Source organism: Rhinolophus hipposideros, assembly GCF_964194185.1.
Source record: "Rhinolophus hipposideros genome assembly, chromosome: 19".
In the NCBI taxonomy this organism is placed as follows: Eukaryota; Metazoa; Chordata; class Mammalia; order Chiroptera; family Rhinolophidae; genus Rhinolophus; species Rhinolophus hipposideros.
In genome coordinates this window covers 4,959,331-4,978,428 of record NC_138065.1, presented here as the reverse complement: position 1 = coordinate 4,978,428, position 19,098 = coordinate 4,959,331, and the positions used below count along the sequence as shown (strand labels likewise).

The 19,098-nt window shown below is 40.7% G+C and overlaps 1 protein-coding gene across 2 annotated transcripts in view; it reads left to right on the top strand.

The window, feature by feature from the left end:
• Positions 1–14,956, top strand: part of VPS45 (vacuolar protein sorting 45 homolog) — a 50,743-nt gene extending 35,787 nt beyond the window's left edge. Inside the window, exon 15 of one of the 2 annotated variants that reach the window (XM_081025190.1) lies at positions 14,306–14,956. In XM_081025190.1, the coding sequence (XP_080881316.1) occupies positions 14,306–14,393 (88 nt within the window). In that variant the 3' untranslated portion in view covers positions 14,394–14,956. Of the gene's footprint in view, positions 1–14,283 lie in introns of both variants that reach the window. The other variant, XM_081025191.1, reaches the window with a different exon arrangement.
• Positions 14,957–19,098: the final 4,142 nt, after the last annotated feature.

The window sequence follows — 19,098 nt, the reverse complement described above, 5'->3', positions numbered from 1 at the left end:
TATCTCCCTGTGCAGATAGAAGATTTTTTGGTTTTCAGTCCACCTTTTCAGTGAGGGCCTTTACATTACTGTGGCTGTTCAAATACAATGCCCTATTGGCACATACCGTTGGGTTTATATTTATCAACCTAAGTTTTGATTCCCTTTTTTTGATGATTATTGGAGATTTCCTTTACTTTCTTAAGAGGTTAGCTATTCATTTAAAAGGATGTTATCATTTTTTAATCCAGCATGTCTATGTGTTTTACTGCAAGATAATTTTCACCTTATTTAGTCTGCCTTAATTTCAGAAATGGAAGTGTCAGTGTGATTATGGTCTTGGGAGAGTATAAAATGATAGTGACATTATGTGAACTTTACTCTAAAGTGATTTGGAAACTATTAGGTGATATTATTTGGAAGGGTAACCCTGCATCCTAAAAGGTCAACCTGAGGCTTCTGTACCTAATTCAGTAGTCAGTGGGGTGCCACTGAATATTTTTAAGCACAGGAGTGACATAAGACTATCATAACCATTTTATTCAGGTTCCTCTCTTTGTTCCTGCTGCTAATAAAAATAATAATTATAGTTAATATTCATTGAGCATCTAATATGTGCTAGACACTGTATTAAGTACTTTACATATATTGTCACTCAATCTTAAGTACTTTATTTCTTTAAAACAGTTCTTTTGTGACAGTATTTTTCAGTGATTCAAGCCCTGGTGACAGTGAAGTGTTCTAAAGCCCTTCTGTAGTTATAGGACTTGTTTCTATAGGGAGGCCTTGCTCTGATTAGGTGTAATTGTGATTATCTTTGTTTAGATTTAAACACTATTTAAAAATAAAAGGTGTGTTACTTGCTGCTAAAAGGCACTTTGCAGGAGCTAATTATCTCCTTAGCAACATTCTTAATAAAATGGCCTTCTGAAGAAAGAGAGGCAGTCAATATTTTCTTCTCCATAGCCATATAAAGTTTAATATGAAATTTTTGATTGCCTTCCCTTCTCCTTCTGTACAGAATGACATGCAAGTAACTAAAGGATAGAACTGATTACAGGGCCCTCTTTAAAGGCATAGCTCTCAGGCTTTTCTGGATGCAGAGAAGCTGCCCTGGAAAGGCTCTGGGTAACGGCCCCAGCAGAGCCCCCAACACGAGTATGTGCCTGCCCAAATTCGTTGTGTCCTGGGGTCCAAGCAGGTTCGTGTGTGCAGACTGTTGTTCCTGTCTCAGGGCTTGCCCTTCTGATGGAATCACTTCCTTCCCCACATACTACTTCCCTCTTTATGTGTCTCATTTGTCATACTAAATCCTCAATCAGGAGGGAACAAGTCAGATTTCAGCTACTAGGAATCATCGACGACATGAGTTCTACAGCACTACAAATATTTTCACCAACATCTGAGTTCTAGACTAGGTGAATAAATGTGTATTGAACAAGTGAGAACACCACAAAGTCAATAGTTAATTCACTTCTTCCTCATGTATTTACTGAGCATCGGGATACCTCCATGAATAAAAGGAAAATCCCTCGGGAAGCTTATATTTTCATGTCAGAGGGAGGCGGAAATAAACAATAAACGTAATAAATAAGTCAATGTGACAGTAAATCAGAAGGTGACAAGCACAGGGCAAAGGAAATCGATAGGTGAGTACAAGGGAGCAGAAGGGGCAAGTCGCACTCCTCAGTATGGATGGTGTCGGGGAAAGGCCTCATTGAAAGGAGATCTGAATACAGACTTGAAGGAGGCGAGAGAGTGAGCCAGACGATGGGGGGAAGAGCACCCCACGCCCGGCAGAGCTGTGTCCAAGGTGACAAGGGGAGGAGATGCAGGCAGAGTCCTGGGGCCTGATCATGGCGGGCCTTGTAGACCTCCTCATGAGGACCCGTATGCGCTGTGAGTTAGCATTGTAGGGATCTTTTAAACAGCTTTACTGAGATGTGATTCATGTAAATTACAAGTCACCACTTTCAGAAAGTATACAAGTCAGTGGCTTTTAGTGTGTTCACAGATATGTGCAACCACCACCCCAGTCAATTTTAGAACATTTTCACCACCTCAGAAAGAAGCCTCCCCCGCACCTCCACCCCCAGCCCAGGCAACCACTGATCTCCTTTCTGGCTGTAGATTTCCCTGCTCTGGACATTTCGTATAAATGGGATCGTGCAATGCATAGTCTTTTGTGAGTGGCTTCTTAGTGTCATGTTTTCACGGTTCATCCATGTTGTAGCCTCTATGAAGACTACATTCCTTTGTACAGCTGAATAACATTTCACTACATACATGTTCCGTATTTTCTTTATCCATTCGTCAGTGATGGACATTTGAGTGGTTTCCACCTTTTGGCTGTTATGAATAATGCTGTGATGAACATTTGTGTACAAGTTTTCATGTGCATTGTAGAGTTTTGAGAAGAACCATGCCAGCTGACATACGTTAGCAGGGACGCCTGGCTTTGTATCAGAGCTCATGTGAATTAAGAGAAGTTTTATTTCTCTTAAATGTTCAAAATGATATGCAGTATGGTAAAAAGGCGAGTTCGTAGATGAACTGTACCCACTAGTTATTCACCTGCAGTAGCCTGAGCCGTTATTCCTGTTGTGCTTTTTGATGCATATGATCCTACCTCGCAAATAAATGAGCCTCTTGGTTTGCATTCGGAGCTCGCTTGCCTATCACTTCACAAGTTAATCCATAGTAGAGTTTGAGTCCCCGCTGGCAGCGTTGACACTTGCAGTTAGCTGTGTGAGCTGAGAGGCCAAGAGCCAGGTCTGTATGGGTGCGGTTGTTCTCCCAGTACAAGAAATCCCTCTGCCTTCTCAGAATTCAGGATAAACAAGGAAGAGGAAAGGGAAGCCAGGTGAAGGTGTCAGCCAACTGTGCTGCCAGTGCCCGAGCCCCGCCTGAACTGCAGTCCGCTCTGCGGTGCTGTCCGTTCAGTACTTCCTAAACAAAGAGAAACGTCTCCTGCCAGGAGGTAACCCCAGGTCAGCAGTCCTCTCACTGCCAGATTCCCTTTCAAGCCAATAGTAATGACTACACATAGTAGGTTCCCTGTAATACTACTGGATTCCATGAAACCCTCATTAGGTCTCAGCCTGCACAATAATTAATGGTCCCCTTTTTCAATTATTTTCATTCTAGCTAGCAGACAGATGAAGAAAAATAGGCTTTTCGCTCCACATAATTCATGTTCATTATAATTAAAAAATTAAATATAGAAGTAAAAATCATTCATAATACAACTCAAAGTTAACCACTGTTAATCTTTTGGCATATTTCTTCCTAATGTTTTCTTCTAAAGGTTTTTGACTTTTGTTTGTTTTATGTTTGACATTATTAGGATCACATTGTACTTGTTTTTCTCACCTTTAATTATAATGCGCATTTTACTATGTAATTAAAAATTATTTAAGAAAATCGTAATTGCTATATAATTTCAATTTTAAGGATATGTCTTTTAACATTACTATTAGACATTTAGACTGTTTACAATTTTTGTTTGATATAAGTAATGCTGCAATAAACATTGTGTATATGGATAAACCCTGTCCCATTTCTGATTATTTCCTTAAGATAAAAATATGCAATGAGCCAATGTCAAATATTGCTAGTAGAAGTGTAAGTTGGTATAATAACTCTTCTGGAAAGCAATTTGACATTATGTATTCAAAGGTCAGGGTTGGCTCATGGCTCTTATTATTGTTGAATTTTGTTAGTTTCTTGATTTGTAAAACACTGTGGCTCAGGTGATGCAAATGTTCTATCTTGATTGAGGAAGTGGTTGATTAAATGACTGTAAACATTTGTCAAAATCATCAAACAATACCCTAAAAATTGATTTAAAAATTTTTTGTCTGAATTACATCTCAATAAAAAAATTAAAAATTCAAAAGAACAAAGCACTGTAGTACCAAACTAATACTTTTTCCTCTCTATAGTCAGAAAGATAAAAAGATAATTAAAAAAGGAATAGTTTTCTCAGTATATAAGTCAGTGTTATTTAGTGCCATACCCTAGAACCACCTGATATTAGCTGGTGTTACGAGTCACATGCTTTGAAAAACACTGATCCATAGCATTTCCTAAAACGGGGGTTATGATGATACTAACAAGTAAACTTTATGTAGCACATACTATGTGCTCGACACTATTTTAATACTGTACATCTGCGCTATTCCATAAGGTAGCCACTGGCCACATGTAGCTAATTGAGCATTTGAAATGTGGCTTGTAATTTGAGGTAAGCTATAAGCATAAAACACATATAGGATTTTAAAGACTTAGTACCCCACAAAGTGTAAAATAATGCATTAATAATGTTTTAAAGTTGATACTGTTTTGGCTATATCGGTTAAATCAGTATGCTATTAAAATTAATTGTACCGATTTTTATCTTTTTAATGTGGTTATTAAAACATTTACAATTACATAGCCCCCTCACATATGTGACTTGTTTTACATCTCTATTAGGTAGCGCTGCTTTACTCATTCTATTTTGTTTAATTCTTCCAACAACCCGATGAGGCAGATATTTTTGTTATTATCATCAAACTCATTTTTCAGATGAGGAAATTGAGGTAGAGAGAAGTTAAGTACCTTGTCCAAAGTCATAGAGCTAGTAAGTGGCCAAAGTGGAATTGAACTCAGATGTTCTATTTCCAGGCTCTGAGCACCTAAGTACTCAGTTACAATAATATTTTAGGAAGATTTATCTGGCTATGATTTTTTAAAATCCCTTACTTATAAATGTGGCCAACAATGCTTGTAAGGTGGCCAAAATGTTTTTACCAAGTGAACAATATGTCCACTTGGGAAATACTGTAAATCAAAGCAGGGGAAAAAATAGTATAAAAGCAAGGAATCATTTACTTTTGTTTTCAGATTTTTGTCACCCAAAGATAGTTAAGAATGAGATTTAAGACCATGTTGCTCTTTGAATAAATATTATTAACTTGATTAACTAGTGGCAGCTGTTAACTTCATCACTACTTGGGATGATGCCTAAGTGTTGATAATCATAAGATTCTGACAAAGTAAATCAGCAACATTAATGTCTTTTAGCAGATAATACAGTTTAGGCTTAGAAAACATTTGGCATTTTGAATTTCTCTAAATAAATTTGAAGCTGGAAAGGGGCTGATTGATATTATCAACGGGTACTTTATAAATTTCTACCTAAACTAGTAACACTAGAAACTTGGACCTTCTCCTATAACCACGAGTTGATTCGCTCTCTGAATTATTTACAGAAAAATTAGGATACTGTGACAGAATTTGCATTTCAAAGGAAGAAGAATCCAGAGGAGACTCTTCTTCACTTATGGGCATTTCAGGATCAGTTTTGAAACTGTTGGAACCATCACTATCTTTGTAGAGATTTGGGGGCTGGGGGAGTGTTTACTTTCCTCCTGTGACCAAAGCACCATTGTAAGAGCTGTGATGTATCGCCTGTCACCGACAAGCATTTACTGACGGTTGATTATGTGTAAGGTTCTATAAAAGGTGCTACAAAGATGAAAACAAGTTCTGTATCTGTACAAGTCTCAATGTCTAATGGGAAAATAGACATATAAATGAATAACTCTCCTGAGATGCTTGTTTTAAAATTTGACGTTAACCCACGATTCAAATCTAGATATGGCCCCTGATTCCAATTTATTTGTGCACTGGAACATATATATCTTTTAGCTTTTCATTACAAAATCAATGTATAATTCTTGTAGGACAAAAATAAAACATTTAAATACAGCTAAGCAAAAAGAAGATAATGAAAATATCCATGCTACTGCCATCCCACGGTAGGAAATGTCCCGTCCTAGTGTATAGCCTCTTAGACCTTTTTCTATTACTAATATGTACACATATATTTTTAAATAAAAGGGAATACACTATACATGTACTTTCAATGAAAATACTTATATATGTCATTTATAATGACTGATATCTGATCGTGCCACTATTTAACTAATCAGCTTGTTGTTGCCTCAACAAATACTTATTGAGCAACTACTGCATTCCGGGAGCTATCTTGAGACTAGACATACAGTGGTGAACAAAAGAAATGTTGTTTGATATTCATTGTTTATAATTTCTCACTCTTATAAATAGTGCTGTAATAAACATCATTTTATATACATCTTTATACACTTGTGTAGTTGTTTACTTGGGAGAATAATAATTGTGTATATACTATATGCCAGACAGTCTGCTGAGTTCGTTACACATATTATCTCATTTAATCTTACGAAGAGGTAATATTGTTGTGATCTCAATTTTCAAATAAGAAGCTGGAACTTGGAGAAATTAAGTAATTTGCCTTAGGTCATATAGCAGGGAAGTACAAAAGCTGGAATTCAAGCTCAAATTTATGTGATCATAGATTCCATGTGTGACTAGCAATGTTGAGATGAAATTACTGCATCCAAGAGTATAAACGCTTTTCAGATGCTAAGGAACTAATTTGCCAGCCCAAAAAGTCTTACTGGTTGTTTACACCTTCACACTGTGCCCTTACCAACACTGAAGTTAGCCGCTCCTGATTCTTAAACACAAATTTAAAAATCATCCATTCACATGGAAAAGGTTGGTTTTAAAGTTTACCCCATGCCAGCTAGTACACTTTTCTCTTTTGCTTAGACTAGTTGGAATGGATTTCTGTTTCTGGCAGCCAAAACGTTGATTTTAGTAAAATGTCCTTATCTCTTACAAGCTTGTAGGACATGCCTTTTTGTGTAGTATGTAAGACCCAATGCAGTACTTGCGTATTTGTTTTAGGATTTGTTGGGTTCGATAATAAAAAGTGAAAAATGGAAGGAAGCTCTCAAAAACTCTATGTAGTGACACAAAAGTGACTCATTTACTTCTTTATTTCCTATAGTATCTACATTTCTATGGTTTTTATCACCACAGAAAAATGTTCTGTAAATTTTAAAAAGCCATCAATGTGATGCCACTGGGATTATTAAATAGTAGAGAGCTGATTACCCTCAGCTGCCCAGAGCTCTCCTTCCTCTACGCCTACTGAATGGTGCGTCCTTCGGGACACATGTTCTTTCACTCGGATTGTCACGAGAGCTTCTGGGCTAGAATGGCACGTGTTATTTATAAGTCACCCTTCGGTAGTCTTTGGTCTTTTAAGGGGCAGTGAAGCACAGCAATTAAGAACATGGGCTCCAATGCCAGACTACCTTTTTCAAATCCCAGTTTTGCCATGTGTCCACCTGTGTGACCTTAGGCAAATGATTTAAGTTTTCTGTGCCTCAGTTTTCTCAACTGTAAAATGGAGGTAATACTCGCTCCTTCATGTCACCGTTGGGATGATTAGATGAGGTACAGTATGTAACCAGCACAGGTAAGCACCCAATAAATGTGACGCTGCTGCTGCTGCTATTGCTATTACATTTGGGGAGATAAAGTAAAAAAGACTGTGGATATTTATCACCACTACCTCTGTCAGCACCCATACTTCTTCTAAACCACTTGTTTTGAAAATCCTCACTTTAACATAATTCAAGAGCAGGATTACATTAGTATCCCAGGTAGGCACATACCTAGGATTTACTAGGAAGGTAGTGCAATTGCCAGATGACCGCTGTGGTCTGTGAGGAGAAAAATTTGAGTAGCTCAGTTTCCATTTGTGCTCACTGAAAATCTCGTCCAGGAGGCCCTCAGAGTCCGTACTTCTATGATTAATAGATATGCATTGAGTCATCGGCAATCCAGGCTTGCTACAGTTAGGTTATGTGGGGCTCTGTTTCTTATATTTTCTGTTTGTTAATGGTGGTCGCCATTCTACTTCTGTAGTTGTGGTTGCTCTGACAAACTGACATGGTCTCAAATGTTCCCCATGGTGAGAAGGGACATCTGTAGCTCTTTTTATTCTCAGATGATAATGTCCTGTCAGACCTCTGTGTAACTGATAGAACAGGCAGTTATGTCTCTGAGGAATGAATGTTTTGTCTGAGCGCTACGAGGATAACCCTTTCTCCTCACAGGAGATGATACGTGCACGATGCTGGATCCATGCTTTTTTGTCCTATTTCTTCTCAGTGGGAGGGGAAATAAGGCCAAGGGCTCCTGTTTATATTTTGCTTTGCTTTTTGTTTCTCATAAATCAGGCATCTGGTACTAAGGTGAGAACTGGGAAGGAGCAGCTGCATTTTTAAATAGGCAGTTACAGTGCTTGTAAAAAAGTCCTGTAGGATAAAGTAACCTCAATAGAAATATTTTATATCTTAATTCAGTGTATCTCAAGGCCTGTTCCATAGAAAATTGGTTTGGGGAGATATCAACTAAGTTTGGAAAAAACTGTATCCTTCTCTTGGAAAAGTCACAGTTCACATTAGCATGTTAAAGATTCTAAGAAACTCCAGAGTAAAGAAACCCGTTCAGCTTTTTTTTCTTTATTGTATTTTAATATTTTATATTTATAAAAGAATATGTGTAACATATAAGTTAGAAAGTATAATAATATAAGGAACACCCTTGAATCCTTCACCTAACCCAAGATCTAGAAAACTGCCAGTAACGTGGATCTATCTGTGTTTTTCTCTCCGATTATATCCCTAACCTCCCAGGTAACCACGATCCAAAATCTTGTATTTAGTTCCCTTCCATTGGTGGGGGAGGGTTGTTGTTGTTTTTTTATCACTGATCTATGTGTTTCTAAGTAGTGCATTGTCTAGTTTTGCTTATTTTTGAGCTTTATAAAAATAGCATACTTTTTTTCATTCAACAGTGCTTCTAAGAGTCTTCTGTGTTGTTCCATTCACTTTCGAACCTTGTTCATTGTTTTCATTGCTGTGTGACACTCCATTGTGTGAGCACGCCACAGCTTACTTCTGAACTGTCCCCTGTCCATGGACATTGGAGTTGTTTTGTTTACTGTTACTATGGCCTCTATCAAAGTGCAGTGGGAAGAAATGTGAGCCAAGGGCACTGACAGAATGTCATGAGGATATTTGGGAACAAGAGGGAAGATCCTGAGAAGCTAGCTGCTTGATACAAGGTACAGTTCATGGCAGGGGCTAAAACACAAAGTAAGATGTCGCTGTCCCTGGTGACCTTGTCGTCCAGTGGGGCAGTCCAACAAATTTGTATTTCTCAAAGTAGGATATGATTAGTCCCAGGGACTCAAAGGCACAAAATGAACATGACACGTCTTTTGGAGTCCATTTTCAGATAGTTTGGGGGGATTTTTCAGGGGTAGTAGAATTAAATAATTTCGCTGATAAGCACCTTAAAATATGTTTATCTCAAAATTGAAAAGGCTCCTTTATGAAAAATAACATAAAATTGTTATGCATTTTTAAAACAAAATACCAGAAAAAGGTCAGCTGGTAAACGAATTTGGACTATACCCTCAAGACTAATAAATTCACTTTCTCATGCTGTTAGAGGTTTTTAGGTACAAAAAATTGACAAGTGTTAATGTATGTAAGTTAAATAAAATGTGTCCTAAATAGAAATAATTAATTCTGGCAGAGTAATCAGGAAATGCTTCAGAGAGGAGACAGCATATGGGCTAGGCCTTAGAGAATAAGTTGGATTTCCATAGGAAGAAAGAGCAGTCAGGAAACAGCATAATTAAGGACAGGAGAGGGAAAAAGGTACAGCATATTTGAGAAGGAGAAGTTCTTTACGGGTAAAGTGTACATCCCGTGAGGGGTAGGGTGACCTCTGTGTCTGATTCCTAGTGTTTTCAGACATAGATGTTGAGTGCTAACCTTTCCCCAGGCTCCTGTATTTATTGTTAGATCTTCAGGCAAAGTTTAGCGTAATAGGTGACGCTTAAGCTGGGGTCTGTACTTCTTTAAAAATTAGGAATCTGACTCATGTACTCACCCAGCAAACACTGAATTCAACATCTCTTTACACTAAGGATGCACAGATCAAGAAGATGTTACTCACGATGTACATTAATTGGTAAGAGAAGCCCTTAGAACTCCCACAGCTCCCACTACCGCTACCCTCTCTGCTGTCCATCCGGCCACATCCCATCCGCTCACCTACTCCAGGATGTTACTCCAAACTCCGTATCGGTTTTTCCAACTCTATCATTATAGAAGCATAGAAACACGCTAGTCCCCTCCCCACCCCATCTTTAAAAACCCCCTATTAACTTCCTAACTCTTTCCAGGTTCTATATTATTTCTCCGTTCCCCTTTTATAGCAAAATTCTTCGAGAATTGTTTATATACCCTGTCTTTAATTCTTCTCCTTACATTTTCTCTTAAACCCACATATCCTTTTAAACTTCACCTCTTCTCTTAAGCCACTCCGTCCAGGCTTTCACCATCACTCCCCAAAATTGCTCATGTTTGGTCCCCAGGTACCTACACATGGCTCACCCCAAGGTCAGTTTTTAGCACTCATTTTCCTTGACCTGTCAGCAGCATGTGACACAGGTGGTCAGTCCCTTCACTTGGAAACACTTGTATCACTTACCTTCCAGAAACTACACTCTCCCAGTCCTCCGACCTCCCTGGCCATTCCTTCTTTGTCTCTTCGGCTCATTTCTCCTATTTTTGGAATGCCTGGAGTTCTGTCCTTAGACTATTCTCTACACACTTCCCTCCAACTCCTTCCTTAACATCTCAGATCTCGTCTCTCACTACCCAACACCTTATTCTCTTCACTGCAGCCACACTGGCCTCCTTTTTATTCCCTGAACATACCAGGCTGTGGTCCCCTGCACCTGCCCTTCCCCCAGGGAAATGCCCCTTGCCTCCTGCAGGACTTGGCTCCGATGTCAGTTTCTCAGCAAGGCCTTCCTCCACCACTGGATTTAAAATCTCACACCCCCAACACTCCAGCTCACCTTCAAACCTGCTTTACTATTCTCCATAGCATTTTCTCCACCTAACACACTGCAGAGAGGCAGTGTAACAACGTGGTTAAGAGAACAAACTCTGAAGCCAGACAGTCGGGGTCTGTACCCCAACTCTGTCACTTTCAAGATGCAAGACCTTGACTTCTCTGCGCCCCAGTTTCTTCATGAAGTGGGACAGTTTCTATCTCATTTGAACAGTACTTTGTATATAGTGATGTGTGTTTACATTGTTATTGTTGTGTTATTATATTTTACTTATTAATTCCGTTTATCTTCCATCCTCCCCCCTTGGAATATAAATTCCATGAGGGCAGATTTTTTTCACTTTGCTGATTATTATATTCGTAGCACCTAGAACAGTATCTGTCACATAAGAGGCTCTTAATAAATATCTGTTGATCCAACTATTATCTGTGGAAAGAGTAATGGGGAGAAGAAGAATCGAGGAAGACTTGAGCTTTATGTGTCCTATTTTTAAAGTTTTACAAAAATAATGTATTCATGTAATAATGCCTGTGCCCTTGGAAAACTCCTAGGCTTTTTGCCTACATGTAGGCAAAAGAATTCCTACAGGAGTGGTAATGTAGAGCTGGATTTTAAAAGATGCAGAGTTCCACTAGATAAAGTGTGAGAGGGTTGGGGCAGCCTTCTAGACAGAGGGAATGTATGTGCAAAAGCAAAAAGGTATGAAATACAGCAGTGAGAGAAGAGTGGTCAGTGTTTTGAGCTCTTAAGTTTCGTCCTATCCTTCCTTCTCACCCACTCGTATATTCCAGCGTCTCCAGCTTAGTGTTTTACTGGAATTAGCTTATTACTCCATTCAGGCAAATATCTTGGGTTTTTGTCTCATTATTTTCCTGCAAGTCTTTTGCTATTTTCCTGCTTCCCAGAAATTCCACTCATTTTTTTCATTGTAGCACTCTTCAGATATGATTCTAGATTCCTTTGGTGTGTTTGGTATAATAAGAAACTCACATGTAATTTCTATCTGTGGAGGATAGTGAAAAAAGAGGAAGATAGAGAAAAAGGAGAAAGAAGAGTTTTGTTTTGTTATAACATATAGCTTTGCTTAAGAACACAGTTGTTCACTCACGTTAGCAATTAAAATTTTAAGTCCTGTGTTAGTCTCTAGTCCCATACCTAAGACATAAAAGTAAAGAAACTTGTTTTTCAATGTGTGATGCAAGACTTTTTGAGGTTGACTTTTAAAACTCAGAATTTTTTTCTACCCACCTTCCTCTTTGCCATCGTGTAGGGAAAACACAAACCAAGACAAGCAATCGCATTAATCTACGAGGTGAGCCCCTGGCACCATCTCTTTATACCGTGTCTCACATGGAGTTGTGACTGTATAGCTGTCTCTGAGAGCCCTTAAAGGAAGGAATTGTGACAAGTGTCATTCAGACACCTCGCTCAGTGCCTACTGCATAATGAATGCTCAGAAAACACTTATTAAATTGAACTGAGCTAAACTGGATTGGATTATAGTACCACAGGAGAGGGGGATTTTTGAGTTTGCTTTTTAAGTGAGACTGAGTTAAAACAAATCTAGAAAAGAAAAATCATTCTTTTTTGTTGTTTTTAAACATAGTCTAAATTTGGGGTACAGATACCAGTATGTTCATTGCCCATAATTGTTAAAGCACTCAGCAGTGACTCATCAAGTCCCCAAATAGATACTTTTTAAAAAGGCACAATGGCCCTAGGAAACAAAATTAGGCTTGGAAAATATAAATAGCATTTTCTCTGCAGTCAAGTTTGTGGGGTCTTGCTGATACACAGAGGATGATTTAAGTGTAATTTCAGGAAAGTTACTCCTTTCCTTTGCGCAAGTAGCAGAGTCTGAAGTGAAGCAAAGACCTGATAAATCCTCACAGTGTTTCCCAGCACATACGCGTATGTTTCATGCTTCCTAAAAGACATTTTCTGACCTCCGAGTGTCTCTAGTCCATCTGGCCCAAACGCCAGGCCAGACCGGTGCCTGCGTTTCAGTAGAGGAATAAATGAAGTTAGTTTCTACTCCTTTCTCTCTACTTCACCATTTTTCTCTTTTGCAAAGGACTTTGGAATTTAAATTCTCTAAAGCCTAGACTCTTCCAGGTCTAAAACTACAAAACGTTGGTAATAACAAGGTACCTGGTCATTCCGCCAACCCTGTCTACGATAGATCTCTCTCGAGTGACTCTGGTACACTTTAAAAAACTGCCCAAAGAGCTAGTCATAGAGAAGGCTCTCTTGCTAATGGGTAGCCATTTAACTCATTTATTCAGTATACCTTTAGGGAGTAGCTACTAGGTGTTAGCCTCTGTGCCAAGCCCTGGAAAGCCAAGCCGAATAAATCTTAGTCCCGCCCTAAGGAGCTCACAGTCTGTTTGGGCCACAATAACACGTAGAGTTCCTAATTCATACTAATACAGTGCTAAATGGGCACTAGGACCAAGCGGTAATAGTGCTGGCATCATTAGTGCAGCATGGAGGAGTCTGGGACATGGAGGAGTCTGGGACACCTTCACAGAAAAGGTGACTTTTAACCCTCAGTCTTAAAAGGATTTCATCTGAAGGAGAAGGGCAGTCTGTCATTTCAGACATAGGACATAATCAGAGCAAAGCATGAAGGTATGAAAGCTCACGACATGCTTAGGGAACAGTGAGAGGCTGGGCATGAACGGCGCGTGGGCTGCATGGTGGGAAATGTGTGGTGCTGAGGGCACGGATTCCAGAGCCTGGGTTTCAACCCAGCTAAGCCACTGACTAGCTGCTGGGACCTTGGCAAGTTACTTAACCTCTCTATAATTTAGTTTCTTCACTTTTTAAATGAGGGAAGTAGCATCTGTTTCACATATATATGTATATACACACACACAACACACATACACACATATATACACACACATAAACATATGGCTTAACACAGTTCTTAGAACAAAATAAATAAAAGAGGCCACATTATAAAGGGCCTTGAATTTCAATCTGTACATTATTCTGTAAGCAAAAGAAATATTTTAAAGCAGAAGAGGGGAGCGTATGCAATAGGACATAATCTGTATTTTAGAAAATGAACTCTGGGGCCACTTTGGAGCATAGATTGGATAAGAAGAGACTAGAGGCACAAAACAAGTTGGGAGGCAGTTCCAAGAGTACGCATGGATGAGAGGTGCTGATGTAACGTGGCTCTGAGTTCATGTAGCTGCCTTGCCCTGAAAAGTTCTGGGCTCTTCACTAGACGTTTCAACCTTGCAATACCAGTCTTAACAGATCTTACAAGTTTAACGCTGGAAAACACGGTGAGAAGAAGAGCACCAAGGGCTCTCCTAGTCTGGATGTTTCAGTGCTCAACTGATGGTTCTGTTCTGCGCCCAAATATCAGACCAGCGCTTCCTGCGTACTAGTCACGATGTCTTCCCATCTAGTTAGATGTCATGAGCAAAATAGTCTGGTTTTGGAGATGCTTTTGTTTTTCCTTTGAGTAACCCCAAATCTACCGGTCAGTTTCCTAGAGGAAGTTCTGGCTTCTGGAGTGCACAGCCGAAGCAAGGAGAGCTCTCAGCTCATGGCGAGGTCAGCAAGCAGAAGGTGAAATGGTGATGGAGAGGTGAAGACAATGGCACAGTCTCCTCTGGCCGCGCTGCAGGCTTTCCCACTGACCGGAGACAACGGAGCACGGACTTGGGTTCTGTGCTTGTTCTGACAACCCGTCTGCAGCTAGCCTGCTGGTTCCTGAACTGTTGGCACAGACGCCAAGACTCCCAGCGATGAGCTGGGAGTAAGTCTGAGCCCATCCCAACCCACTTTTCTCGTGGTTTCTTTAGCAAATAAATAAATACATGTATTCCTTGTGTTTAGTAGCACAATCACTTCCGTTTCTGATGAATTTTCTCGGGACCTTCCTTGAGAAAAAGGTTATCAGAGCTTAGAGGAGTTTTTAAAAGTAATCATTTGATGCATGTGCTACACTCTCTCTCCTCTTGACCCCTTTCACTTTTTTCATTAACCACATTCCTGCCCAACTCATTTCTGAAAACTCGTCATGTTTCTGTAGAGAGCCATCCAAAAAATTGTCTGTCCCTACATTGCAATTTTCTGTGGCACTGAAACCATGTATGACTGTAATAAAAATCCATTTTGTGAAAAGATACAAGTGATTTGTTTTTGTTTCTTTGAGGTTAATGACTATTTATGGGAATTCATGGGATGAGGCATGAGTTTGCTTCGCACCAAACGTGGGGAAGGCCTTGCCTCTGCCCAAAGGATATTTAAAGTGTGTAAAGGCAAATAATAAATTCTGGTGTCAATTCCACCTCTCTTGAAAGCAATGGAAAGGGATGCTGTCATTAGTGCCAGGAAATGACGGTGTCCTCAAATCATAGCAAAAGCACCACAGTGCAATCCCTCCCTGGTTCCCTGTTAAGTCCTTTATCTTATTGCACTTTTCCGTTTTTTGGGGGGAGTGTTTTTTTAAGCATTTTATTTTGCCTCCAAAATCCAAAACCATTTTTCAAGAAAAATTCCTCCAGCAAAATGACAGAATAAACCTCTCTTCCCTTAAGTGGTAGGATACTTTTTACCTCTCTTTTATGTTGGTAAACATTCTCAAGCATAGATTAGCCAAAGCTCAAATCTATGTCAGTTATGTGACTTTGGGAATGTCATTTAAGTCGCTTCCGGGCTCAGTTTCCTGACCTATAAAATGAGAGTAATAAAGTACCTTCCTCATAGGATGGTTAGCATTAAATGAGATGAGATAATACATACACAGCACCTAGAACATCTGAACACTCCATAAAATTGACTAATAATAGTAAATAAGATTGATTCCTGTCTCCAAGTTGGGGATACAGAATCACCGTGCAAAATGACAGGATTCCTGTCAATACTCCCACTGCCCTAATCAGCAGTTCAGGAAATGGAAAAGCTAAAATTCCTCTCAGCTCTCAGCCATTGTTTTTTTACCTTGCACTCGTGAAGTCGTAGGCTTTTATCCACATTGGAGCTAAGAGCTAAGATCTAAATTCTTTTCTTTTCGTTGCAGTCCCCTTAGGTACTTTCTTTTTTTAATTCTTCATTTTTTAAAAAAGTGAGAGAGACTTCACTTAGGGAGGCAGTGTTTTAAATGCACCATTTACAAGTTACATAGTCTTTCCAAATCAACAGAAACCTCCCTCTTCCAAGCAGGATTACCTATGCTTCCCTTCCTCTTGGCAAGATAACTCTTTGGAATAAGAAGAATAAAAACAGAGACTTTTCTTATACCATTCTCCTCGTTATTCGTCTGCTTTCACTGTGCCTAGTCAAGTAACAATATCAAAAAGGCTAAGAAAACAGCCCTACCCTCTGGATGTTTGATGCCAGAAGTTGGCATTTCTTTATTAAAGGATCAAAGAGTCATATTTTTAATTTAAGATTTACAGTGCTGATTACGTTATTACTGGCCCTTTATTTTTTCCCTTTAAAAACATCATTTTAATTAAGGTCCCATATGCTTTTCCTGACCTCTCTTCCGTAGACTGAAATGCCCTAGTCACAACCTCTATGTCCCATTTATTCTACAAAAGCCAAGGTACTTGTTTTTAGCTAAACAACTGTTTGGATAATAGTTTCTGCCCAGTAAACTTGTAGGCAATTCACGAGTCCTTACCTCTGACAGTTCCCTTCTCCCTCCCGTAAGTGGAATTCCTTACAAAAGAGCCGGTTGAAGACTGAAGCTAGTGGCCGTTGTGTCTTACCCAGGGTGCTGCAGCTCGGGAGGTAACCCCACCACCCAGTCCTCCCAGTATCTTGTCTCCACCACAGAGAAACTGGCTTGAGTTATTGTGGTGGTGTGCATGGTGGTGTCATGCTCCCTGAGCAGAGTGCTGTGAAAATGTGTAAGGGAGCCCTGCAGTCCTTACTCAGATGTCCCACCTAAGACTTGCCCTTTGGAAACAGTCCCCATTCCTAGATCCCAATTCAAGTGCCTTAAGGTTCACCTGGTGAGAGAGGTCAGCTTAAAGAACAGGCCAGGGGAAGAGTGTGGCGGATGGAAAGAGGGGAGAGCTACAGGACAAAGGGAGACAGTGTGAGGGAAGGTAGGAGCAGGCTGGTTGAGGCAGTGTAGCAATGCAGGTTAATGAGAGAGAGAAAAAACAGATTTATGTAACATCTTAAGGAGCAGATAGGCAAGGAAGGTTCTCCAGCCCACATGCATCTGTTCTGGAATCTGAAAATTACTTTGAAGGGTTTTGATATTTTAGCAGTCACTCTCTCTGCCTGATGTTCCACAAAGCTCCCACTCCTGCCTGATGCAGCCAGCACCCAAGGACCCCAGGACCTCGCAGACAGGAGGCATTAAAAGGAGGGCAAAGGAGGAGGATGAGTGGGGCACGTCATGAATTACTTTTTTCCATAAACCAGAATCTATTTATATTATAAATCCAAACCTTTCCTACCTGCCTGGCCAGCAAGCCCTCCAGAGATCACGTAGGCTACTTTTCTTACCAGCTCACTGGGGCATTTTGCTTCCTCACTTACAAAGATGCCCCGCATTTTCTCCTTCTTTTAAAATCACTTTCTAAACACACAGGGTGGGAAATAGAGATGGTGAGAAAGGGAGAGGATGGTGGGAAGAGAAGACGGGTATGCATGTGTGTATGTGTGCGTGTGCTTGTGCGTGTGTGTGCGTGTGTGTGTGTGTATACGAAGCCTAAACAGTAGACTGGAGTCAGAAAACCTGGATTCTAACCCACTTAGTGTAATTTCCTGTGTAAACATGGGCAAGTCGGTTGATTTGCATGCCCTGTTTCCTCCTTTTCCAAGTGGGAATAATATTTGTTCCATATACCTCACAAGGTGGCACTAAAGATTTAAGGAAATGATATATAGGAGCATTTTGAAAGGATAAATTCCTCTATCAGTTTTTATATAGAGGAATTAATTAGTATGATAAATGAAAATAGGTTAAGAGGAATATTACTGGATTAGGGGGCAAGAGAGTGCTGGAAAAAGAGAAGTCCCTTCCTTCATTTGACAGATACCAGAAAATGCCAAGACCACTCCACTCCTCAAAGCACAAATTTGGCCAACACTTTCTTTTATCTTGACACATCTCTAGGAAGAGGGTTCTTCCTTTTTACTGCTCCTCTGTACCAGGATTTTATTAGCCATGGAGTACAATATTTATACTTTCAAAAGACTTTTCACAGGTCGTCTCCTATATTGCTCTGACTTTCCTTGTTGATGGAACTGGCTGTCTTATCCCTCACCATTTAATATGTGGAGGAACGGAGGCCTAAAGAATTTCAGTGACTCAAAGGCCTGACAGTGATGAAACCAGCACCCAAAACCTGGGCTTCCTGACTCCCCTCTTCCCCCTAAATGAGTATTGACAAATAAAATGAAGTTACTAAGCTGTTGGTCTGTGGCTCTAAGCAGATCTAGTGGAGGAGGAGCCCCCAGTCGGGGCGGCCAGTGGACACTGCGCCCTTCCCTCCCGTTGAGTCCATTAGGCAGACAGGATGGGATTTTTCCCTGTGGTGCGGCGGGGAGAGAGATCCAGGTAGCAGGAAGTTGAGGCCTCGCCTGGAGCTGACACTAAAGCCACTTGGTATAACGGACCCCGCTTTGGGGACGGGGTCCTATTCCTGCCAGCACTTACGGTGCGTCTGCAAACCCCTTCTCAGCCTCACTTTCCTCTCTGTGCCATGGAGATCATAACATCCACCTCACACTTAGGGTTATTCTCCTGAATAAGAGGCTCCAGTAAGGCCCAAGGCTTTGTAAACTGCCAGAAGTGGGCATTAGTATTAACTCTCTCCCACTGTGTCCCCTATGCACAGATGCCCTCCAAAGCATAAAACTTTTCTCCATCATCTGACCTGCCTAGGCCACTGTCTCTCCCACCTGGGGACTGTGAATTCCAGACGACAGTTCCTGGTGACGCGCCCTCCCAGCTCGCGCGCTGGTTGTTGTTTTGGGTTGGGAGGGAGACGATCTCCATGTAGGTTATCCCGGGGCTTCATAAACCTCTGTCTATTACCCGCTCCATCTGCCTCGGCTGCCCCCTCGGCAGGTCGGGCCGGTCTGCCTTTCCTGGCCCCACCTCTCGCTCGGCCGCCAGTCTGAGTCTGGGTCTCGGGCTGGGTGTGGGTCTGTCTTCTTCACCCTCAGTGAGTCAGAAACAAAGGAGGGTGGGGGGAGCGCACGAGCTCGGGCTGCGCGTTTCGCCCTTTACTCTCAACTCGCAACGTCAGCGGCGCTGGATGGAATCGCGGGGCGCGGGCCCGGCCGCCCACAGCACGCGGGGCCCC